Raw genomic sequence first — 25535 nt, 5'->3', positions numbered from 1 at the left:
ATTTAGATTTTACTGTGCAAATTTCCCCTACCTTAATGTGACATTCCAGACACTGTCCTAATAGCTACACTTTAGCACAAGAAAATGAAATGCATTTCCACATGCTGAGGTTAAGTTGGCTGGTAATGTGCTGGAAGATGGTTTGTTGCATTAAAAAGTTGATAGGCTGATATGCAATTCAAGGCTTTGATTTCATGCATTTGCCAAAGGATTTCCAGTTCAGCAAACCGGCAATCAATTGTGATTGTTTACAAGTTTTCATGAGATAATTAATCTTTGTAGTACAGGTAATCATAGCCTCTAGTTGCCTATGAGTTTACATGATGGTGCCCTAGTCCATTAGGGATGCAGGGAGTCACAGTACAAATTCAAAAGAGACGGAAAGAGGAAGGGTTGGAAAAGGGGGACTAGGATCTATTAGAGCAGCTGAAATAGAACTGCATTTTGAGAATCTGAGGTGGTATAACAAGAGCCTGACTACCTAACAGAGTGTGCCAGGCAGTAGAATGTGAAAAGTCAACACTTCTTGCTTGCAGTGAAGGGTACTACTAATGTCACTCTATTTATGTTTTCGTGCAATGGCATGTAGGTGCAGCTAAAGCAAACTACTGAAGTGTGCTCTTTCAAGATATTGACCACTTGGCAGGATGTAGCATGAGAATTCATCACATCAATTCTTTACATTCCAGTGAATTCTTTTGTTGCTTTGCTGAAAACAAAAATTGCTTCCATTGTAGTATATTGATGGCAAAGCATCTATACAGTGTGATGGAGGACACATTGATAAAATTATTGCAAATTATTTTTTACATCTTTCAATTGTTTGCTGAGTTTTTGCTAAAACAAAGTTAGGCCACATGTGATGCTCCAAACAGTGCCTACACAGATCTGGTTGGTGATGGTTCTTCTGCTGAACCTAGTCTATGTGCTGGGTCTCTAAGCATCAGGCAGCATTGGGAGGCAGTAAGAGGGTGATCATGGACATCACAAAGTCTGCTACTCCCCATTACCACACCCACCCATATCTTTCTGGATTCTGCCATGGGAAACTGATGAAGTGCAGGCTTTCTCCCACTCTCGCCTCCCACAACTCTGTAGTGGTTATCTCTCCCTCAACACTAGTGGTAGGGTATTTGAACTCCTTCCTGTCTCCCACCCTTCCTGTAGTTGCCCGTATCCCTGTCCCTTGTGCCCCATGATTTACTTTGCATGGTGTTGGGGTGTGTTAGCAGGAGTGGTGTCTCTAGGCATGGATTGCGATAGATGGCTGCTACAATGCTGGCTTTGACAACCACTATGGCTAAAGAACTCTCAGTTCCATTCGCCCCTTATCAGGGTGCCCTACCTAATGAGCGGATTCCTTCAAAAAAGCACAGTGCTAAGTTTCTGTCCATGCTAGAATTTCCACATTATCTTGATGACCATTTGCTTGTTAGCAAAGCACATGAAATTGGTTGGGCAGGCATGCTCCTGAAATGCTTTGAATAGGTGTAAAAAAATAGCAGAAGAATTGAATATGAAATAAACATTCCTGGATATTGAATTATATCCTCTAGCGATGGAATACAAATTCTCTTTTGGCAACTTAAGTGTTTTGTGGGTGGGGTGGAAATTGATGCCTAGGGTTAAAGAAAAGACTATGAGGGAATTAAAAAGACATCCAACAGCTGCTTGTGCCTGAAATTTGCAGGCAAGATAGTGCTGCGGAGGCATTTTATATGCACTTGGCTGCTGTCAAGAGCAGTAACAAAACCTCACTACAGGAACTAGATGAGGAGGAGAAGCATCTGAAGATGTGAGGGCTATGAGGATGGGAAACCCATTTCTGAAAGGTTATAGTTTTTCTGATATGGCTGACAAATGTGTTCTTGGTATTCTGTGGTAAGAACAATTGTGTACAGTGGAAGAGCCTAATAATTGGTGAACTAAAAAGCACAGCATTGCTTTTTCAGATGTTTTCTATATGCACCTGAACATTTGGTGGTGAGGAAAGAAATTGGCAGACCACAAGATTACTTTTTTCACTGACCTTAAAGCAGTTGTGAGTGTGGTGAATAGGTGTTCATGAAAGGAGCATTACATTTAGAGGTTGTCTAGGATGTTCTTGTTATTCTTGAAATGGAACATAATGTTTAGGAAAAGCTCTTCCCAGACTTATATTGCTGACTAGATGAGGCTTTATCTCATTTGTAGTGGTCACAATTGTGTGTGTTGGCTTTTGAGAAAGACATCTGTAACACCTGGAGTTTGGAATAATGAGTCTTGCAACTATGAGAGGGTTCCATATATCTTTCAATGTAAATACTATGAAGACAGTCCTTGAAAAAATTGAAGGAAATGGGATAGGAAGAAGTAACACAAAAATGAAAGGCCTGGAGATGAGGGACGATGTCGGAGTCATGAAGAACATGCTTGACATGGGTTTGCTCTATCTTCAACTTCATGAAAGATAGTCAGTAATTCTGGTGCACAGTTTTGGAAAAGAAATGGAAAGATGAACCAGTGTTGGACCTGGCATTTTGACAGGGTCATCCCCAAACTTTTTGCCTCCTTCCTCCTATTTTTTCTGACCTGTTGTTGTTGGCTTTTGAACTCTGGACACTTTACCACTGCTAACCAGTGCTAAAGTGCATATGCTCTCTGTGTAAATTGTACTGTTGATTGGTTTATCCATGATTGGCTATTTAATTTACTTTTAAGACCCTAGTAGAGTGCACTATATGTGCCTAGGGCCTGTAGATTAAATGCTACTAGTGGGCCTGCAGCACTGGTTGTGCCACCCACTTCAGTAGCCCCTTAACCTTGTCTCAGGCCTGCCATTGCAAGGCCTGTGTGTGCAGTTTCACTGCCACTTCGACTTGGCATTTAAAAGTATTTGCCAAGCCTAAAACTCCCCTTTTTCTACATATAAGTCACCCCTAATGTGTGCCCTAGGTAACCCCTAGAGCAGGGTGCTGTGTGGGTAAAAGGCAGGACATGTACCTGTGTAGTTTATATGTCCTGGTAGTGTAAAACTCCTAAATTCGTTTTTACACTACTGTGAGGCCTGCTCCCTTCATATGCTAACATTGGGGCTGCCCTCATACCTTGTTGAAGTGGCAGCTGCTGATCTGAAAGGAGCAGGAAGGTCATATTTAGTATGGCCAGAATGGTAATACAAAATCCTGCTGACTGGTGAAGTCGGATTTAATATTACTATTCTAGAAATGCCACTATTAGAAAAGTGAGCATTTATTTGCACTTAAATCTTTCTGTGCCTTACAATCCACGTCTGGCTAGGTTTAGTTGACAGCTCCTTGTGCATTCACTCAGACACACCCCAAACACAGGGTACTCAGCCTCACTTGCATACATCTGCATTTTGAATGGGTCTTCCTGGGCTGGGAGGGTGGAGGGCCTACCCTCACACAAAGGACTGTCACACTCCCTACTGGGACCCTGGCAGGCAGGATTGAACTGAAAGGGGACCTGGTGCATTTCTTAGCCACTCTTTGAAGTCACCCCCACTTCAAAGGCACAATTTAGTATAAAACTAAATCAGACACTTGCTGGAGAAGAAACCTGAACCAGAACCAGAACCTACATCCTGCCAAGAAGAACTGCCTGGCTGCTCAAAGGACTCACCTGTCTGCTTTCTACAAAGGACTGCTGCCTTGCTGTTGGCCTGCTGCCTTGCTGAACTCTTGTCTGGCTGTAAAAGTGCTCTCCAAGAGCTTTGATAGAGCTTGCCTCCTGTTCCCTGAAGTCTCAGGCCCAAAAAGACTTCTCTTTTTCATTTGGACTCTTCGTGCGCCGAAATTTTCGACGCACAGCTTGTTCTGCGGTGAAAAATTCACTGCACGCCGATCCAGGAAGACGCCGCTCGACGCGACGCCTGCGGTGAGACCGGAACTTCGACGCACAGCCTCGCATGGACAACCCCGCCCGACTTCCAGAGGGGAAATCAACGCGACGCCTGCAGTGAGAAAGAAAATTCCTCGCACAGCCTCACGGAACGTCGCGCAGCCGGAAAACAAGCCGAGGAATCCACGCACAGACCCTGGGACATCTGGTAATCCTGCGATCCATAGAAGGAGACGGTCTGCGTGCCGGAAAACGACGCACGTCTTCCCTGAGTGAAAAATAATGACGCAAGTCTGTGTGTGAAGGGGCACAATCGACGCACACACCATTTTTCCTCCCGTAGAACGACGCACGTCTCCCCGCTCGAAAAATAACAACGCAAGTCTGTGTGTGAGTGGGCGTAACTGACGCACACACCATTTTTCCACGCATCTCCTCTTCTGCGGCCCTCTGCAGAGATTTTCCACTCCAAACCAGGTACTTTGTGCTTGAAAGAGACTTTGTTTACTTTTTAAAGACTTAAGATACTTCATATCACTTTTTAGTGATATCTTTACAAATTCATATTGCATCTTTGATCGTTTTGACCTGCAAATACCCAGATAAATATTATATATTTTTCTAAACACTGTGTGGTGTATTTTTGTGGTGCTATATTGTGTTATTGTATGTTTTATTGAACAAACGCTTTACACATTGCCTTCTAAGTTAAGCCTGACTGCTCGTGCCAAGCTACCAGAGGGTGGGCACAGGATAATTTGGATTGTGTGTGACTTACCCTGACTAGAGTGAGGGTTCTTGCTTGGACAGAGGGTAACCTGACTGCCAACCAAAAACCCCATTTCTAACATTGTTGATCAGCGGTGAGGATAGGACTTGCATTTGTGCAGTGACATACAGTAGCTAAGTATTTCACTACCTACCCACAGTTGGAAATAGGGAAAAAGTGTAGATGGCAGAAGAGCTATCATGTTCTTGGAAGACACTTTAGTAATTTATTTCACACTTTTTTTCAAAGCAGTTAACAAAAATACAAAGCAGTGCACACATTGTGAATAACAAGCACTAACCAAGGTTTAGTCTTGTTGCTTGATGACAAAAAGAGTTCCCTTAGTAATTTTATAAAGGTGACAAGTGAAGGGCCTGCCCTTACAGAAGCAGGAAAAACACTCCAAGTTCAGGGGAAAACAGTGAAAAAGAAATGTGATGATGCTCTGGGGAAGGAGCAGAGCAGAAGCGAAGCTCAAAGGACAAGGGGAGGATGAAGAGGGACAAGGGAATATAATTAAGATGAAGCCAGTGGATACAGAAATGTTAAAACAATGCAAAGACATCAAAATATGTATTGAACAAAAATGGGTAGCTAGCCAATCTCAGCGTGATAGGAACACATGTGAGAATGTGGTGAAATACAATAGAAGGAGATAAATAGAGGAATTTTAAATAGCTTGAAGCAATTCAGTTAAATATTTAGGAAGACCAACATAAAGTGAAAAGCAATATTTAAAATGCAAAAGAACCAACGTTTGTATGAGCAGTTTTGTAGCTGACAATGACAGAAATGGCTGGATTTAGTGGTAGCAGAAATCTGTGCAGCAAACTTTATAGAAGAATTGACCAGAAAGCAAGATTACGAGTGAAGGAGATAAAAGGAAGCAGAGTCAGAGGGAAGACAATAAATTAAGGGATAGACATAAAGGAACAAGCTAGAAAGAAAAGTATGTGTCTTTTTAGAATGACGTTTAAGGTTAGTTATCTAAGATTCAATTGGAGGGAGACAAGTAGAAACATGTTGATTTAAGGCCATAGAGGAAGAAGAAATAATGGCACATGCCCTCCAGATAGGTGTCACGTAAATAGAAGTAATTCTGTTTGGGTAATTGTTATGCAATTTCTTTGTTTTGTTGTAGTCTTCTGAATTTTGGAGGTGGTCTAGAGTCATTCCAATAAATGAATAATTCCTAGTGGGAAAATCTCAACAATTCATTTCAATAGGTGTTGAAAAGGATTATTCAGTCAATTTGACACCTATAAGAAAGAAGAACATAATTTTAACATTGAAAGGCAGAATGCAAACAACAAAAACATTTTCTACAATCTAAATTCTAAAAACTTTTATTAAGAACTTCACTCATTGTTGTGTAAGGCTTCTTCATAGAAGGGCATTTTGATGCATTATAAATGTGCAAACATATCCTCATCAGTGTTGAGTCCCTTTGGTTCCCTTGTATCTAATCTCAAAATATATGTAGATTTTACCATTTTCCATCTGAGTTCCCTATCTCACCCCGAGGGATCTTAGACGCGGCCAATCACTGAGTATTTGAGATAGCTGCATTCCCCTCAAGAATTTGTCCAAATGCCTGACTACAAGATAGCTCCTGCCCTTGTTTCCAATCAATCTAATGTGCTGTAGGATCTGTTTATGTACTATTAAGATGTGCTCCCAATGTATCTTTTCTGACTTAGGCAGGGTAACATATATATCACAAACTCCTTTCCTCCACGAAAGCTACTTATTTATCTGTTTTGAGAACACAGAAAACAGTGTCATAAGCTCCATAGGTCTATGATGAACTTACACGCTTTGCATTTTTCACAATCCTTTTTGAAATCCTTAAATACCCTACCAAGTTCTAACCAGCTCTATTTTTTCACTACAATTCATTATGTACCAATATATCTTTTGTGTACGGTACATTTCCTTATGTCATCAGTGAATTCTTAGATATCAGATTTCTTATTGTGAAGTTATTTCTCTGTAAACACCAATGTCTACTCATTATATCACATATCTTTTTGTGCTCAGTGAATTAGTTAAATGGGTAGTAATCAGTCTGGTTAGAGCACCCTCTTCCCTTTCTCTTTCCCCAACAGTAATGTCGTTCTATTCTTAATGTTACAACATGTAAACTCTTCTTACTGTACCCCCTCCAAACATTCCATTATCGTCAACTCTTCATTTTTGTAGGTTGTTAGATCACTACATATTCTGCTTGCTCTCAGCATTTCAATAAAGGAATGTTATAGTTCAAAGCATTAGGGTGAAAACTCATGGAGAATAGTATTCTCTGCAGCACTTTTTTTTTAAATGTGGGTGTAATTATTATTTTCCCATCAATCTGAAATTTTACATCTAAAGAATCAATCAATCAATCAGTGTATTTGTAGAGCGCACTACCACCCGCGAGGGTCTCAAGGTGCTAAGGGGGAGGGAGGGTGCTGCTACTGCTCGAACAGCCAGGTCTTGAGTCGCTTCCTGAAAGTCAGCAGGTCTTCGGTCTGTCGTAGGTGCAAGGGAAGGGTGTTCCAGGTCTTGCCGGCGAGGTGGGAGAAGGATCTGCCTCCGGAAGTCATTCTCCGGATGCGGGGGAAGGTGGCGAGGGCGAGGTTGGCTGAGCGCAGTTGGCGGGATGGGGTGTAGAAGGTGAGTCGTCTGTTGAGGTAGGCTGGACCGGTGTTGTGGAGCGCTTTGTGTGCGTGGGTGAGGAGCTTGAAGGTTATCCTTTTGTTGACGGTGAGCCAGTGTAGGTCTCTTAGAAGGGGAGTGATGTGGCTGTGGCGGTGGACATCGAGGATCAGGCGTGCGGAGGCGTTTTGTATGCGTTGCAGTCCTTTGAGGAGTTTGGCCGGGGCTCCTGTAGGGCATTTCCGTAGTCAAGTTTGCTGCTGACGAGGGTTTGGGTGACTGTTCTTCTTGTGTCTGTGGGGATCCATCTGTAGATCTTGCGGAGTATGTGGCGGGTGTTGAAGCAGGATGAGGAGACGCGCTGACTTGCTTGGTCATGGAGAGTGTTGAGACGATGATGACGCCCAGGCTGCATGCTTGGTTGGTGGGTGTTGGGGCTGCTCCCAGAGCGGTCGGCCACCAGGAGTAGTCCCAGGCTGAAGGGTTGGCACCGAGGATGAGGACCTCTGTCTTATCTGAGTTCAACTTCAGTTTGCTGTTCCTCATCCATTCAGCGACAACCTTCATTCCTTTGTGGAGGCTGGAATTGGTGGTGAGGGGGTTCTTGGTGAGGGAGTGGATCAGTTGGGTGTCGTTGGCGTAGGAGATGATGTTGAGGTTGTGTAGACAGACGACGTGGGTGAGCCGGTCCATGTAGACGTTGAATAGTGTAGGGCTGAGGGACGATCCTTGGGGAACGCCTCAGATGATCTTGGAGGCTTTGGAGCGAAAAGGGGGGAGGCGGACGCTCTGGGTCTTGCCGGAGAGGAAGGAGGTGGCTCTAGAGCTTTGTTCTGGATCCCTGCGTTGTGGAGGCGTGTGATGCAGTGGGAGAGGGTGTCGAAGGCGGCCGAGAGGTCCAGGAGGATGGCGGCGATGAAGGCGGTTTCGGTACTGTGGTTGCTGCGGAACCCTGACTGAGATGGATCCAGGATGTTGTTTTCTTCGAGGTAGTGGGTCAATTGTCTGTTGACGATCTTCTCAATGACCTTGGCCGGGAATGGGAGATGGGATAGAAGTTCTTGAGGTCTCTCGGGTCTGCCATGGGTTTCTTGAGTAGGGGTTTGATCTCAGCATGCTTCCAGCTCTCGGAGTAGGTTGCGGTCTCGAAGGAGATGTTGATGACTTTGCAGAGGTGGGGTGCGATGGTGCCACTTACTTTGTTAAAGATGTGGTGTGGGCATGGGTCTGATGGAGACCCAGAGTGGATCTTGCTCATGGTTTTGATTGTGTCGTCTTCATTCACCTTGGCCCAGACGAGCAGGGGGTCGTAGTTGAAGGTGGGTGGAGAGTCTGAAGAGTCAGTGATTGGCGGGGGACCTGGCTGTTGAAGCTGTCGTGGATGTCTGTGATTTTGTGGTGGAAGAAGGCGGCGAGGGAGTTGCACAGGTTTTGTGAAGGTGGGATGTCATTTGCGCTGGAGCTGTGGTTGGAGAGTTCATTCACAATGTTGAAGAGCTCCCTACTGTTGTGTGCATTGTTGTCCAGGTGGTCTTTGAAGGTAGGATTTTTTGGCAGATCTGATGAGGTGATGGGGATTGCGGATGGCATTCTTGAAGGCAGCGTGGTTGTCCGGTGTCTGTTCGACGAGCCACTTTCTCTCCAGTTTCCGGCAGGTTTGCTTGGAGGCTCGAAGGTCCGAGGTGAACCAGCTAGTTCTCTTGTTTCCACTTCTGTTGGAAGGTTTATTGAGCGGGCGAGTGTGTTGGCGCAGTCGTCGATCCAGCGCCAGAGGTTGTAAGCAGCGAGGTCGGGATTGGTGGGTTCGGTGGGTGGTTTTCGGGCGAGGCTGGTGTTCAGTTGGTCTTGGCTGATTTTGTTCCAGTTGCGGTGGGGGATCTGTTGGGTGTGGTGGTGCGTGCTGGGTTTCTGGAAGGTGAAGTGTATGCAGCAGTGGTCGGTCCATGGGAGTTCGGTGGTGTGGCTGAAGGTGACGTGGGGGCTGGCGGAGTAGACGGGGTCCAGCGTGTGGCCAGCGGAGTGTGTTGTGGAGTGGTGATGAATTGTCTGAGTCCGAGGGTGGCGAGGTTGTCGATTAGGGTGGTGGAGTTGGGGTCATTGTTATTCTCTAGGTGAAAGTTCAGGTCGCCGAGGAGGACGTAGTCGGCGGAGGCTAGGGTGTGCCTGCTGATGGAATCGCAGAACTGAGGCCGTGGTCCGGGGGTCTGTAGATGAGGGTTCCTCTGAGGGTGGTGTTAGGGTTGGTGTGGATCTGGAAGTGCAGGTGTCCGGCGGTGCTGAGGGTGTCATCGGTACAGGTAGTGACCCTGATGGTGTTCTTGTGGACGATGGTGATTTTGCCTCCAACTCCGTTGGTGCGATCCCTGCGGGTGATCTCGTAGCCATCCGGAATGGCTATGGCAATGTCTGGGGCCGAGGAGGAGTTTGTCCAAGTCTCCATCAGGAAGGCGACGTCAGGAGTGGAAGAGTCAAGCCGATCCCAGAGTTCGATGGCGTGTTTGCGTGCGGAGCTGGTGTTTAGTAGGATGCATCGGAGGTAGTTGCGGTCAGGTTCAGCCGGAGGTTTGGCGATTTCCGGCAGGTGAAGGGTCCCTGGGTGTGCTCAGGGGAGGCCAGGAAGCAGGCATGTGCTCGTCCGGTGTTGAGTGCATGGAGGGTGCTGGCGGTGTAATGGCATTGCTGGCCATGGAGGTCTTGGGGACCAGTGGTCCTGGCGCTGGGCTCGGTCCAGGCGCGGACGGGCACGGACGGGCTTGCCTCTGGTGCACCTCTGGCCATTAAAAAGGGGAGGCGGGAGGGAGGAGCAGCTGGCAGGAGGGAGGGGGTAGACCAATGGGAGCACGAGGGGGGCGGGGACACAGGGGACACAGCGGCACGGCTGGGGATCCGGCAAGAGACGGAGGAGAAGCAAGGCAGCAAGAACGGCACAGAAAATGAAGCGGGCACAGAAAAGTTCACATATGCAAGAATCACAGGTCTGAAACTAATTTTGATGTGCAGGCAACAAAATACAGGGCAGGTGCAGCGAGTGCTAGATACTCCTTACCAGAACAACAGCGGCAGCGAGGCAGTGAGGCAGCAGGAGGGGGTCAGGGACACGGGGGCAGAATGGAGGGTCTGCCTGACGCGAGGAATCGTTTCTGGCCTTAAGGGAGGTCAGGTGTCACTCCCTTGGTCTTACTTCTTGTTGCAATGAAGATTGTTGTTAATACCTTCCACAAAAGTCTTAACTTCCATTTCAGAGTCTCCTCATAAATGAAGAGATTGTTAATATAGCTTAACCAAACAACCACCTGATCATTTATCAACCAGTGTGAAGCATCTGTTCCTTTCACCAGCCAACACGCAAATTTGCATAGCGAGGAGTGAAACAGGTACCCATTGCTGTACCCTGCATCTGTCTATGCAGGCTTTTGTGACATTAGAATATGTTCTCTGTCCTGTATGCATCAGTAATTTTCATTATCATTAGCAAATGTCTATTGAACCTCAAATATCTTGACCTCAAAAAGTGTTCTGTTGCTCTCATACCATAAGTGCTAATCTAAATGGAAAGCATGTGTAAGAAACCCTCTTCCCATTCAAATATTCTTACTAAAAATCAGTTGCATCTTTGAGATTTGAAAGAATGGTTTGAACCAAGGGTCTCAAAAATAGCCTCCCTTAAAGCCTCCCTTAAAGTATTCTCAAAAAGACTCCCATGTGCTGATATTTTAGGTCTCCTCTGGATTTTCCCAGTTGTTATGGATTTTGGGGAGCAAATATAGAACTTGTATTTTTGAATGATTGTTTTTCAGAAACAAATATTCATCCCGTTGTAACAAACCTTGCTGTAACCAAAGATTAAAATCCATGAAAAAGTATTGTTTTACATAACTATACCTGTCTCTCAATTTAGTTTCACAACATGCCTCGTCCCCAAGTTGTCTCAAGAATCCTCCTGTTTACAACTTCAGTGACGACAATACAATGATGCCCTCCTTTGTTGGACTAGTTTCACAGTTATATCAGTTTCTGATATAATTCCCTCCTTGGATTGTCAAATATTGTTTTTGTAATAGACTTTGTTTTCTAATTTTTTCCTACCATATTAAGGGGGTGATTCAGACCTTGGCGGACGGCGGAGGCCGTCCGCCAAGGTTCCGCCGCCGAATGACCGCACCGGCCATTCAGACATTTCCGCTGGGCCGGCGGGCGCTCTCCAAAAGAGCGCCCGCCGGCCCAGCAGAAATGCCCCTGCAACGAGGACGCCGGCTCAGAATTGAGCCGGCGTAGTTGCAGGGGTGCGACGGGTGCAGTTGCACCCGTCGCGTATTTCAGTGTCTGCAAAGCAGACACTGAAATACTTTGCGGGGCCCTCTTACGGGGGCCCCTGCAGTGCCCATGCCAGTGGCATGGGCACTGCAGGGGCCCCCAGGGGCCCCGCGGCACCCCCTACCTCCATCCTGTTCATGGCGGGTTTCCCGCCATGAACAGGATGGCGGTAGGGGGTGTCTGAATCCCCATGGCGGCGGAGCGCGCTCCGCCGCCATGGAGGATTCAATGGGGCAGCGGTAAACCGGTGGGAGACCGCCTGTTTACCCTTTCTGACCGCGGCTGAACTGCCGCGGTCAGAATGCCCTCGGGAGCACCGCCAGCCTGTTGGCGGTGCTCCCGTGGTCGGTGACCCTGGCGGTCACCGGCCGCCAGGGTCAGAATGACCCCCTAAGTTTTTTCAGATTAGCAACAATTAAGTCATGAGAAATGCTTAATAGAATCATTGGGTAAATATTGTATGGCATGTTTGAAGTGTGTATCACTTATAATAGCCCTTAAACTAGCTGGGTCGTATGCCTCTCTTTCACAAAGTTCCAAACACTATATAGATGCTAAGCATTGTTTTTTCCCATTCTATCGACATCTCAAAAAACATGGCATACGGCATGAGTTATGGTCTGTACATGCTAGCCATAACTGGTGAGTTTCAAATTGGTTTTGAATATTTGAGCCAGAACCATAACTCACTTTTTAACTGTGTCTTTTTCAATGACTATATGAATGCTTTTGACAGTAATTTGAATGCATCAAATATCACCTTTAGGTGCTTTATGATATTATTTTAAACTTTATTTCTCGTGTATGCATTAATGTCATGTCACTGCTCCAAGCTCTTAAATTATTGTCTTTATATCCTGGAAGCTTGAAGTCAGCATGCCTAGTTTCACGTGCAGCCAGGATCTGTTTGTGCATCACTTACCAGGAAGGGATCAATGCATGAACCTTAATTGTAACATACAGAGAAGTGCCTGCATCAGGGGGGCACAAGCACAAGGTGACTGTTGAAAATAAAATTCCAAGATAGCTACCACTGCTATTATTGACATTGCCTATGCTTGTTAAATTGCACTGCACTATCTTACAAATCCAGCATAGTGTAGTGTCTGGATCTCAGTAATACTAACACAAACTGAATGAGGTTAGAAGCCGATGACGATGGAGGTTTTCCACCAGCCTTAAGTGCCAATTACTAGTCCGAACTATTACAAGAATAGAGGTGGTAGTTGTTGCCACGCATCCATATGTGGTAGTAGTATTCCAAAAATCAGCCAGTACAATTCTGATAAAGTGATTCTAAATCAATGGACAACTTGCTTCCAGCAGTGTTAGCGTGAGATGGCTGAGAAAAGGATTTCAGAAAAATCCTACATATAAAATGCAAATGGAAGCACACACATAAAGTTGAGCGATAATTTAATAGTACATGCCATAAGACCATTTGTTATTGTACTGAATTACGCTATTTATAATTCAAACAACCTAGTTATAGATCTTATGATGTGTCTAGTAATCTTCACCTTACAGTCCCCAAAGCATAAGTCCTTAGTGATGGTGCAGTAATGAATTCGAGGGTCGACCATTGTAATTGTTGATATGCCAGCCACTTAGCCTCTAAAACGCAGCTCTGTGTGCCACAAAATGATGTAATCGAAGGGACCAGGTCCTGCATACAAGAAGGTGACTGCACTGGCCGATAGGATTAAGTAGCCTACTAGAGGTTCTACATCTGATGTGAGGGTTTGATAGTGACAAATGTAATTGGAGAAGGGTGCCCTTACAAACTCTCCCTGGCACATAGACAGGGTTCCTGGAAATTCAAAAAAAGTTTTATTTTTTTAGATTTGCCTTTCTGGGAAGCTGAAGGCTTAACAAGCATTTCAATAAGGTGTGGACCGAAGAAGGAGCAATCTGTGCGCCGCACCGCAGACAGCTTCCCACATAGTATAAACAGTAACCCTAGGTAATGAAAATAGGAACTGACTATTGTTGCTTGTCAAACCGCGTGTAGGAAATGATGCCTTCCGGCTGGCATATGGGAGAACATGCAGTCAGTGGTGGACACCTCCTGTTTTCATATCTTTTGTTCGAAACAGTGTACTCAAACTATGTTGAAACGATGTCATGGCATGGGTTTAATGGCGTGTGTTAAAGCACTGCAGTCGAATGGGTTTCTTGGGTAATGTCGAAACAGTCAGGGTTGGTGTGTGTTGAAACAGTGTAATCGAAGGAGTTTGTTAGTGAATTTGGAAAACAGAATAATCAAATGGATTTCTTGCAGTTTGTTGAAACAGTTGAGTCAAACAAGTTTCTTGTGATATGTTTTCTAGATATTTACCTGGTCAGAATACTGGTTTCGCCTCCGGAATACCACTTTATCGTTTTACACCAGCAAGGAAGCTGATGAGGTAGGGCGCACCACACTCTCCCACGTACAAGCCTGCCACATGTCCCACGTTGAAGCAAGATAAAAGTTTTGAGTTAATTAGTCGGTCTCTTTTTTTTTCAGACCTGTCTCCGGGGGAAGTACTACATACATTTAGTAAGTGGAAATGAGTTTCTATCAAACAAAATAAAAGTTTGCTTTTTTTTAAATGTGTGTTTCTTGTGTATTCCTGAAATTATTCTGTTTTGCCGTGGCACTCACTGCCAATTAACAGCCCTATTTTTTGTATTTATTGTTATCAGCATAAGTCTTTTATAATATATACAATGAAAGCATATAAATCAAAATGAAATATCTGATTAAAAATCGCGGAAGTGCACTTCATAGTTAATTGCTAGACTAATACAATCAGTGTTCTCTGTTGGGTAAGGCGAACAGTAAACACCTTTAAATCCAACACGATCAGCCTATTCCACTAAGTTCCGTGTTTACTTAAAACACCTCGGCCCATATTTATCATGGGTTTGTGTCGCCCTTGAGCCATGCAGTGGCGCACAAGGACGATGCAAAGACTTGAATGATATTTACCAAGCAGCAAACCACGCAAGGCCACCTTGCATGGCCCTGCGTGGCTTACCAAATGGGAAGTAACACAAGGTAGTGAAGATCGCTACCTTGCGTTACTCTGCCCCAGGGAGACGTTACATGGGTGTAATGTGGGTGTTGCAACGCATCAACCTATCTATTTTGATGCATTCCCTGATTTACCATAAGTGGTAGACCTGGGAAAGCATCATAATCCTACACCAAGGGAGATGTGAGGAGGAGAAATATGTTTATTTCTCCTTATTGTTGCCTCTTCCTGCATGTTCTGCATTTTGCAGCACAAATAGAAAGAGAGAAAATGCCTCTGAGGACCGTTTTTATGCAGGAAGGTGTCCCTTCCAGCACAAAAATAATTCTGTCTATTTGTATTTTTATTTAAACATGTGATCGGTCAATGAAGACCATTACATGAAAAAGCAAAGAAAAAGAAAAGGAAAACAACAAAAAAACCAAGGACTCATAATACAGTGATAAAATCGATTTGAGTTAAAATGTTTCAGCTAAGTAATGGAATGCCTCGACGTTACTTGCAGGCTGATTGTGCACATTTGTCTTGCTTGTTCAGTCTCTTGACGAAGGTGCCCTATTTTGTCCAAGAATTTAGCCAGTCTGCAGCTGTGCTGTACGTTGTCCCCTTTAAAGCCTGCTAATATCGCCGGTCTGCATCTGCGCAGCCCCTTTGAAGCTAAACTGGTCGTAGGAGCCTGTTGCGGTCTGTTGTGATGCTTTTGCATAGACATATCTGATGGATCAGCGTTTCCGGAGTAAGCCCGCATAATCGACAGGTGTCAGTCATGTTGACTCTTGTCCACCTGGGAAGGTGGGCACATGTTGGAAGGTAGCCCATTCGATACTTCATAAGGGCTGCTTTAATCAGTGGATTAATTGCTGCTCCCAGATATAGTTGTGGAATTAGAGAGCTGTATGATGATAAAACCAGCCAGACATGGCTTTGTTTCGATAAAGCCTCTTTGTCCTGGAGATGTGAGAGGTACTTGACGCTTACTTTCGTTGCGTGTTTGACAAGCTGATGTGAGCTTAGTTGGAGTAGTTGATCTTCAAGGCCCAGTATTGTCAAGGCGGACTCGAGGTAGAGGCGGAAGGCGGACGTTGGGTCCGAAATCATCTCCACCCAAATTAGAGAGCTTAGTGAGCCTTCTTTTGTTACCATGATCTTATGGCTTAGGTTGAAAATGCCCCTTTCCTTGCTAGATACTGCCTTACCAAGCCAAGTTCTAGGCGAACTTGAGCCGGTGAAACATAATTTGGTAATCCTGTCTACAATGCAGGCACCCTAATACCTGGTGCAAGCGTGCCTTCATTGGTGCTAGGCAGCACAAAGTGCACCATCACTAGGAAAGGACAGGAATCCAATGGAGAATGTTAAATACTGTGCATGCCTGCCCTTTTTCTTTCACGAAGCGCAGCAAGGTGGCTTGCTGCATTGCGTTGTGTGACATTTTGGTAAGTATAACCCCTCATTTATGTTGCCAAGGAAAAGGATGCAGCGTCCATGTCAGAAAAGCTCCTTAGAAGCCCTTGTATGGATGGCTCTCAGATCACCTTTTATCCCATGATACCAGTCTGTAAGAAATACAGCTGGGGCAGGTGGTGTGAATTTTTGAACCAATCACTATCTATTTTTTACTATCATAAAATGTAGTTGGCATTCTGTAGAAAACATCACAGTATATAATATGTACCATGATTCATGAAAGAGCAAGTCATTACATATTAGTCCGTGTAATTACAAAAGTTAAGCAAACCATTTAGGCAAGGCCCAGATAGGGCATGGCAGAGGGTTAGTCCATATATAAATAGGAATTCAATTGGTTATTACATTTTGAATACCTTGTAAATTGATTAACCCCTATGAGCCCAATTGATTAAACCATCACTTGTTTGGACCTATCATGTATTATAATTTGTGGGATTACGATAAGAGTTAAATAGTTGTTACCTAAAGTGATTTGTTTGTTTGGCTCCTTCAGTAGGACATTCAAAAGGTACTTTGGCTTTGAGCAACGTGGAGGTGACTGCACCATTTGTGTCACTGAGACCTACATTAATTATTCACTTTTAATGCACGTTTAAATTTAGCATATAGATTTAATGAAAAGGTTTTGATGACTACACATAATTTTAAATGTTTATTACAACATCCCACATTTAACTCAACTGACTCCTTTTCAGGAAGTCACCCCTAAAATAGACATATGAAATGGATAGTAAAGGTGATTTTATAAATACTCTGTATATAAACATATATTTTTTAGTTTATATTATTATTACTATTATAAATATATCAAATAATCCTTTATTTATTGTTTAATTATTTAATGATTAATATAAACATATGTATAATCATTTGAAAAATCAAACTACAGCAAAAAATTAAAGTGGAATAGAAAAATATACATTAATATTTACAGTCCTTTAAATGTTCAAAAAAATATTTGTTGGTGGATGAGATTCACTATTTTAATACTCCAGTCCAACTTAAATAGGTGAAAGTGTTCAACTTAAAGTAACACAAGAATGAATATTCCAAGTCTAGCCCAACAAACACAAGGCATATACTTGGGGGATGAGAATATTTAGTAATTTAAATCTATGACCACAAACATTGGGGAAAGTGCATATATATTTGAAGTGAGGGTTCTGTTTTCTTCTGCAAGTCCAGCCCCACATACATTTGGGAATGCACATATTTTCGGTGGGAGTCAGGCTTACTAGTCTAACTCAAATCCAATTTACATTGGAGAAATTGCATATATTGGAGATGGGGAGATCAAATGTTACTATTCTAAAGCCAGTCCAACTAACATTGTTGAAAAGTAGATATATTTGGGGGGACATATTTACTATTCTGTACCATTTACGTAGATGGAGGTGCATAAATTAGGGGAAGGCCAGATTTTCATTTCTAACTCCAGGTCTAAAAACATTAGAGACAGTACATTTTTGGGGCTGGTCAGATTTGAACATGGATCTATTTGTAACAGGGAAAAGATTTAACTTAGTGATATCTCTGTGAAACTTATCTCTGAACTTTGATGTGGAACTGGTTATCCCTGACCCTCAAGCTTCATCAATATGCTCTCTGTATGGGAGAATTTCTACTTGTCTCTTGTATCATTTTTGCATAATCATATAAACATAACATGGTCAAAGGAATCCTGACTATAGAATCTCTCTTGTTCAATCACAGGATAAACCTTAAGTATACGGTGACATTCCTGCAGCCTTTAGCAAACTTTGGCCCTCATTACGATTTGGGTAGTCATTTTACAAGTCCACCAAAGCCGCGGGCGCAAGAAGACCGCCAGTGCTGGAGGTCTTCCACCCACCATATCATGAGTAACGAAGGATTTCCTCCATATTTTGGCTGGATATCCACCAGTAGTCGTGCTGGCGATCGGAGGATCATGGGCAGTTCCACCACCGGCCCGCCCCCCCAAAAGTACTCCACCAGCCGTATTATAAGCAGTAATATGACCTGGCGGTGTCCTGATGGCAGGGCGCTGCCGGGAGTGGAAGTCCCCGTTCCCTGTTGGACGACCTCCTCGCCGGACAAGGTAAGTCGAACGTCAGACAGGGGAGTGGGGGCAGGTGGGGGTGTGTGTTGTGTGTGCATGTGTGAGTGGGTGTTGTCTGTGTGTGCGCATGTATGTGTGTATGCATGTGTGTATGGGCGTGTGTATGTATGTGTGAATGTATGTGTGAATGTATGAATGTTGAGGTGAATGTGTGTATGGATGCTTGTGAGTGAATGCATGTATGTCAGTGTTGGTGTATGAGTGTATACAGGGGGCGTGAATGAGTGTATGCGAGGTGCGTGAATGAGTGTATGTGGGGTGCATGTGGTTGTCTGTGTGCGTACATGGGAAGGGGGTGGAGAGTGCTGCACTAGAAGGGGGTGGAGGTGCTGCACTAGAAGAGGGGATGGGGGGTATTGGGCTTGCAGGAGGGCTGGGGGAGTCGTTTGCCGGTGACAGGAAAGAAATCTCCTGTCACCGGTAGCCTTTCCGCCAAGGGTTTCGTGGCATAGCTACCACTGCAGAAACCCTGGTGGAAAGCTGGCTCCTAATACCACTGGCGGTCTTCACTGGACCGCCGGGTCGGAGATGCTAATCTCCAACCGCCCTGGTGGTACAGGGGGTGATGTGGCGGGTTGGCAGAGGCCAACCCACCACACTCTTAATGTGACGGTCTTCAGAAGACCACCAGGGTCATAATGTTGGCCTTTATGTTTAATGTTCATAATAGTTCAAAGTTCGTTTACACAAAATGACTACAGAATACTTCTCTGTTAGCTTGATGTTCCTCAAACAACTCCAAAGGAAGCAACTGTTCTTTGCTAAGGAAATCCTAGATCTGGATAGCAACGTACAGGCTGCAGCAACAGTGTAATATGGTTGGCTAGCAAAGATGCTGTGGGCCACGAAGATAGATAAACTCAGGTATGATATCCAAGAAGGCTGCCATGTCTCTAAACTATGTGAAAGTCCATGGCTGTTGGAAATATAGTTCGTCATCGGGATGCCATTGTGTAGATTTACTATTCTAACTCCAATCCCACTTACATTGCAGAAAGTGTGTATATGTGTTGAGGGGTTCAGATTTACTATTCTACCTTCAGGCCTACACACAATTGGAAAAGTGCTTTCATTTGGCGGAGAGAGGTTGTTGGATTTACTATTATAACTCCAGCCCCACCTAAATTGGAGAAGGTGCATTTAATTGGGGGGACCAGTCATATTTACTATTCTAATTCCAATATACATTATAAAAAGCGCATATATTTGCAGGGAGCAGATGTACTACTTCAATTCCAGGCACACAAAAAATGGGGAACATGCATTAAGTGGGGAAGGATCAGAGTTAATACTCTAAAACAAGCCCTCCAAACATTGGGGAAAATGCATTTTTAGCAGTCAGAGACTTAGATTTACTATTCTTATTCCAGTTCTGGAAACATTAGGGGAGAGGAGGTCAGAGTTACTATCCTAGACAGAGACCGACAAACATTGTTGAACGTGCTTATATTTGTTGGGGCAGATTTAATATTCTTAGTCCAATCCACTTTCTTTAGGGAAAAGTATATATTGGGAGGATGTCTTAAGACTACTACTCTAACTTCAGACGCACAGAAACTGAGGAAAGAATAGTTTGATTTTAGGGTTAAGTTTCAATACCCTTAATTGTAAATAATCAATAATTTATGCATTCAAATATGTATATTAAGTATATATTATGTGCATGGAAATATATCATCAAGCCTAATAAAACATATATTTTGAAATGTTAAATGTATTTCTATAAAAAACAATAGTAGGCCAAGTATGTTAAGTAATAAAAATAATGTCAATTGAAATAAATGTGAGAACAATTATAATTTCCCTTTAATTTTAAATATTAACTTAAACACTGCCCAATATTTCACTTAAAATTAACATTTTAAATGCTAAAATTAAAAATAAATCACTAACAGTTACTGGTTTTAAAATCCTCACACAAAACCACTACATGCCCTTTTCAAGGCTTCTCTGATTCCCAAATACTTTAATCACTGGATGGCAAAGTTGATCTGAAGGCAACATTGCTGTATCAATTATTTGGGCTATGAGAAAACTAGTGGTTATGGAAATTGCTCCATAATGTTTTTTCTGTGTTAAGTGCATTGTGTTGATCATTAATGAGCTGTCTTTGTCAAATGTTTCACTAAGATGGAGGAAGGATATTAACTCAGAGTCCATTTTTGCAGTGAAACTTTAATGACAATAAACCAATTGAAAAGAAAGGTAGAAAAGGGTACCCTAGAAGTATGTTTGTATAAAAGGTTCAGGTGGTGCCTTCAACAACTTTGACCCTAATTCGTAAACTACTCACTATTTTTAAAATAACATAGACTCCAGAGGTGCAGTCATTTTGTACAGAGTGTCAAATTTGGGTATCATTGTGATTAGTGAAGATTCATATGGGTGTGTACCGGCTAGAGCAAAATGACTTGATGCATGGCTTGTGTATGATCATTTGGTGATGATACATTTCCATTTTTATATTAATTGTATTGCACACCTATGAGACTAGGTAGTCTACTTCTGCATAGACTCAAAGCATACCCTGGATAGATACAAATGGATTCTTCTGTTTTGCTTGGATAACCTCAGTGTTTGTTTTACACACAATGAATTCAATCACAACATTTATTCCTTCGAATAACCCTAAAATATGTTGATGTCTGCAAGTCCTAAATCCATTCACAGTTTTGTGTGTATTACTTTAGTGGTAGCTAAAATCACTGCCACCAGGAGCTCTTTCACAATAGCCACCAACTGTATCAGCTAAAAGGCCACACTCTATTCAGTGATTATTAGAACGCATTCTAATTTCCCTGTCAAAACCCAGCGTTGTCAGGAGTGAATTCCAGTTACTTCTCTTATATCTTACTAGTGATCAAAATATATCTTAGAAATTTTACACCATTGTTAGGCATAATAGGATATGACTTATCTTGGTAGTTGTTGTTATTTGGCATTTGTATAGAGCACAATCATCCATCTGATTGGTCATGCATATAAACCTATGCAGAGCAGTTGGGGGGGGTCACATCTCTAGTCTTCCATCTGCCTTACATTGGAGGCATACATGTCTGTTACCTGTGGGTTTGAAATCATCTTCCCTTGCCATTATTGTGTTGTATAATATTTTTCTATTTTATTGTTTATGTGTAACAAACCACTTCTCTCCAAATGGCTAAGACGTTTGCAACTCTTTGGTCACCATTACAAATTGAATTATTCTTGTAGGTGATGTTAAATTAAACACTTATATTGAACAGGTGCAATCTGTTAGAGAAGTAAAAACCAGGAAGTCGAACTACACATTTGAAATTGTGATGAAGAACGGGAAGAGAAAACTACTGGTAAGTCACTTTGCTTTCTGATTCAATCCACTAACAACTCCACTAACTACTGCAGCCAGCAGGAGGAACTCCTGCTGGCTAGTTAAGCGATTTTACAACAAGTCTGTGCACCTGAAATGTTGACACTAAAGGGGCAGGGATAGTTAGATGCACTTATCATGTCTGAGTCTTCCTCTGCCCTAATTACCCATCAGTGGCACAAATCTGACATGGAATCTCTCAATCCTCCCAACCCCAATAGGTCCAGAAACCTTCCTAATTCCATGGTATCAGGTGCCTTATTATAGATAATATCCTGGTAGCTGGAGACTCCGTGTGCCTGCAATGTGATGAGATGAACCTCAATCTCCACCCCTGGTTCTCAGCACTGAACAACAGTCCCCTATATTTGTTTAATTCTACCCTTTTACAGATGTGGTAGTTTGGGAATAAAATATTTTTATTGTGGTAAATGCAAACTAATCTTCTCACCACTCTGAATTTATCATAAAATGACAGTCGGTGTTTTATAAAACACCTAAATAAATAAATAGCTAAATATACTGTACCAGGATTCAAGAGAATAGTGCAATGTTGGTTTATTTTCACTCCGGTTCTAATCTAAATCTTACCCAGTTAGTCGACAGAAAAATGTTTCACTCTTGGATGTTTTTTTTCATGCCATTTGTCAATGGACTGATTCCACCAGAGAGCAATTACACCTCTGACACTATCATAATCCTCATCATATTTACATAGAAAAAACGTTCCAAAAACATACCATTGGTTATTAAAAATGATACACGTAGATTAAAAATATAAAATTCAATTTATTAGATGCTTCTAAATAACTAAAAAAAAATTAATGAACATTATCATAGTGCTTTATTCAACAATACAGCTCCCAGTTTCAACTGCATCATATTTGAACTTCAGACAACATCAGTGCATTCATCATCACAAAGGGGAGGAGATGGATCATCTGGTCTTGGCTTGTAAGTTGTATTCCTTTACGGCTTTCGCCACACAACGATCTCTGCTATGCATACAAAGGGGCAGTGTGTGAAATATGTTCCTAAATTTGTTATTTGCCCACTGTCACCATAAATCACGGACATTTAAATGAAACACGATCAAACGATTCCAGCACATTTGCCTTATAGTAATATGTCATAGTACTGGAGTGCAAATTCTTTCCATTTCATTACCTGCTCCCCTACTAGTAGTATTCCAAGCCTCTTAGGGTATAAATGTTTCTTTTACCAATGAAAAGTGGGTCTAGAACTATATGGTTCTATGCCCCATTCACTTCTGTTGGGTCCACGTTAGTAGCAGCTAAACACTCCTGGCTAATATTGATAAGCTCTAGAGACATAGTGGGTCATTACGTCCCTGGCGGTCGGAGACCGCCAGGGGTAATGTTGCGTCTGTACCGCCAACAGGCTGGCGGTACGGAGACCCTCATTACGACCGCGGCGGTAACGCCGCGGTCGCACCGCCGGGGCCGGCGGTTTCCCGCCGTTTTAGCCCCGGCGGTGATAATCCGCCAGGGCAGCGCTGCCCTGGGGATTATGACCCCCCTACCGCCAGCCTGTTTCTGGCGGTTTGCACCGCCAGGAAGAGGCTGACGGTAAGGGGTGTCCTGGGGCCCCTGGGGGCCCCTGCACTGCCCATGCCACTGGCATGGGCAGTGCAGGGGCCCCCTAACAGGGCCCCGGGCAGCGTTTCACTGTCTGCATAGCAGACAGTGAAAAGCGCGACGGGTGTAACTGCACCCGTCGAACGGCCGCAACACCGCCGGCTCCATTAGGAGCCGGCTCCTATGTTGCGGCCTCATCCCCGCTAGGCCGGCGGGCGTAAACTTGGTTTGCGCCCGCCGGCCCAGCGGGGATGTCGTAATGGGGTCCGCGGGAGTGCGGCCGCATTGGCGGCCGCCAAGCTCGTAATGACCCCCATAGTAAAGAACTGGAATATAAACATCACTCCTGTGTTTGTCTTCTTCGTTTGTGCATCATTGAGGAGGTGCTGAGAGAAGCTCTCTGTGTGATGAAATCTTTCATTTAATCCCTTTCTATTGGACCAAACATGAAGGTAAAACAGAAAAGGAGAAGTTCAGTTTTCGCAATTGTATTTGACCCTAGATTGACTCTCAAGCAGATCCAAGGGCTGCTCTATTTGAACTTTGTTAGCGTACAAAAGTAAATGTTTTCTCTCAACCAGCCACAATCTTCTTTAACAATTTCACAGTTCAGCTCCAGCAAGAGAAATCTACACTTTGAGGCCCTTATTGCAATTTCTAAATGGTGGCTGCCTAAAGCTGTGAAAATCTATAGTTAGGGCTGCTGAGTCAGTAACCAGCATGACTAGCTTTTTAGGATCTATGTGGACAAACCAAGACCATTAGCGCAGACAGTCAGCTTTTTAAGTCTTTTTCCACTCAACTAAAATAAACTTTAATTACACTTCCAAAAAATATACACTTCAATACATCAAAATATTATTTAAAACATATTCACAACAAATACTGACATTTAAACAACATAATTATAAATACATACAAATATAATATATACAAAATAAAACAAAAATATGAAGTATATATTCAACACCATAAAATAAACACTAAGAAATATTAGCTCTAAAAGGAAATAACTGAAAGCAATTCAAACTAAGCGACTGCTAACCAATAAGAATAAACCGTAAAGCAAAGTAACCTATAAAATTATATAATAAATTAAATTAACAATATAAAAGGCACACAAATTGTGAACACTAACTATACTAAAAACTACAAAAGCTGCAAGAAGATGATACTCTGCCAGGTTTTCCAAACATAACCTGAAAATGAAGTGAAAAAATATACATAACTACCTTCTAAAGTAAGTAAAACATTTATTTAAACTAACTTATGCAAAATAATAAATAACACTTTACTGATTTTATGTCTTAAACTGTAGATACTACAAAGAAATTACTACAACATAGTGAAAATACTAATCTACCGAAGAACAACAGCATTCACATACCTTAAAAAAGGCACACAAAAAGTAAATGAATTAAAAAAGTAACCAACTACCAACTCACTCTAAAATGGTAAAAATAAAATTAAACTCTCTCAGACTCCAGTAACTACCAACAAACAAATGTTTAAAAAGAAACAAAAGCAATTTTTTTCCACCAAAAGAAGACCCACATTACAACACCCCCAATGGAAAATCTGAAAATAAAGACTGCAATTACAAGCAAGTACATATATTTAAGTATAAAATAGGAAACAGATACAATCATCTTATATGTCTACAATAAATGTACTATACATCTGTTAAACATTTAACATTTTGCATTACTATTAATAAACTATTTTCAGTCAGAATAAAAAAAGAGCAAGATACATAACATCACAGAAAGGGAAACAATTACTCTCCCACATGGGCTACACTTACAGGGAAGAAAGTACAAGCACAGAAGGTATCAATTAGAAATGTGGCAAATATTACTATAGTGCCCACTGTGGGAGGGAAACTACAAAAGATGATGTTATTATTATTAATATAAGGGAATACAACCACCCCCAGATGTCACAAAAATTGAAGTGAGGCATGTACTACAAGATTTAAGAAAAGCAAGCACTAGTTCCCAAGAGCCCACTACTGACATACTAAAAGATATACTCCCTAAAGTCCCCAAACATATCACAGGCCAGCTACCAGCTATAGCTATCTTAAAATGCTTAATAGAACAAACTAAAAATCCTCCTGCTCCTAGAAGATATTCCTGAACACTTAACCACCACACATAATGAAGCACCTTAACAATGCTAAACGTATCATCATGCTTTCTACCACAGATAACTAATTAAAACTAAGCCAATGCCAAACATGGATGTTGGATGGGATATTCAAAATGTTCCAAACTATTCACCCAGATGTACACAAGGCATGGTGAATATAATCACCATTCATACATGCCCTACTACCTAATAAACAAAGAATGAACAAATAAACCACATTAAAATTAAAGCAAACAACTAATCCCCACATAAAATAATAAAAGATTTTAGACAAACCATG

General features: G+C 42.7%; 1 protein-coding gene across 8 annotated transcripts in view; it reads left to right on the top strand.

Moving 5' to 3' along the window:
- The window catches only part of LOC138245916 (uncharacterized), a 191189-nt gene that overhangs the window by 19324 nt on the left and 146330 nt on the right, over positions 1–25535 (top strand). For 7 of the 8 annotated variants that reach the window (XM_069199968.1, XM_069199967.1, XM_069199961.1 and 4 more), the window contains exons 2-4: positions 13897–13974; positions 14076–14108; positions 21403–21486. In XM_069199968.1, coding sequence (XP_069056069.1) covers positions 13897–13974; positions 14076–14108; positions 21403–21486 — 195 coding nt within the window. The remainder of the gene's footprint in view (positions 1–13896; positions 13975–14075; positions 14109–21402; positions 21487–25535) is intronic. The other variant, XM_069199962.1, reaches the window with a different exon arrangement.

This window comes from Pleurodeles waltl, chromosome 7, assembly GCF_031143425.1.
Source record: "Pleurodeles waltl isolate 20211129_DDA chromosome 7, aPleWal1.hap1.20221129, whole genome shotgun sequence".
Classification (NCBI taxonomy): domain Eukaryota; kingdom Metazoa; phylum Chordata; class Amphibia; order Caudata; family Salamandridae; genus Pleurodeles; species Pleurodeles waltl.
The sequence above is the reverse complement of the archived record's forward strand: the minus strand, read 5'-3'. Positions and strand labels throughout refer to the sequence as shown.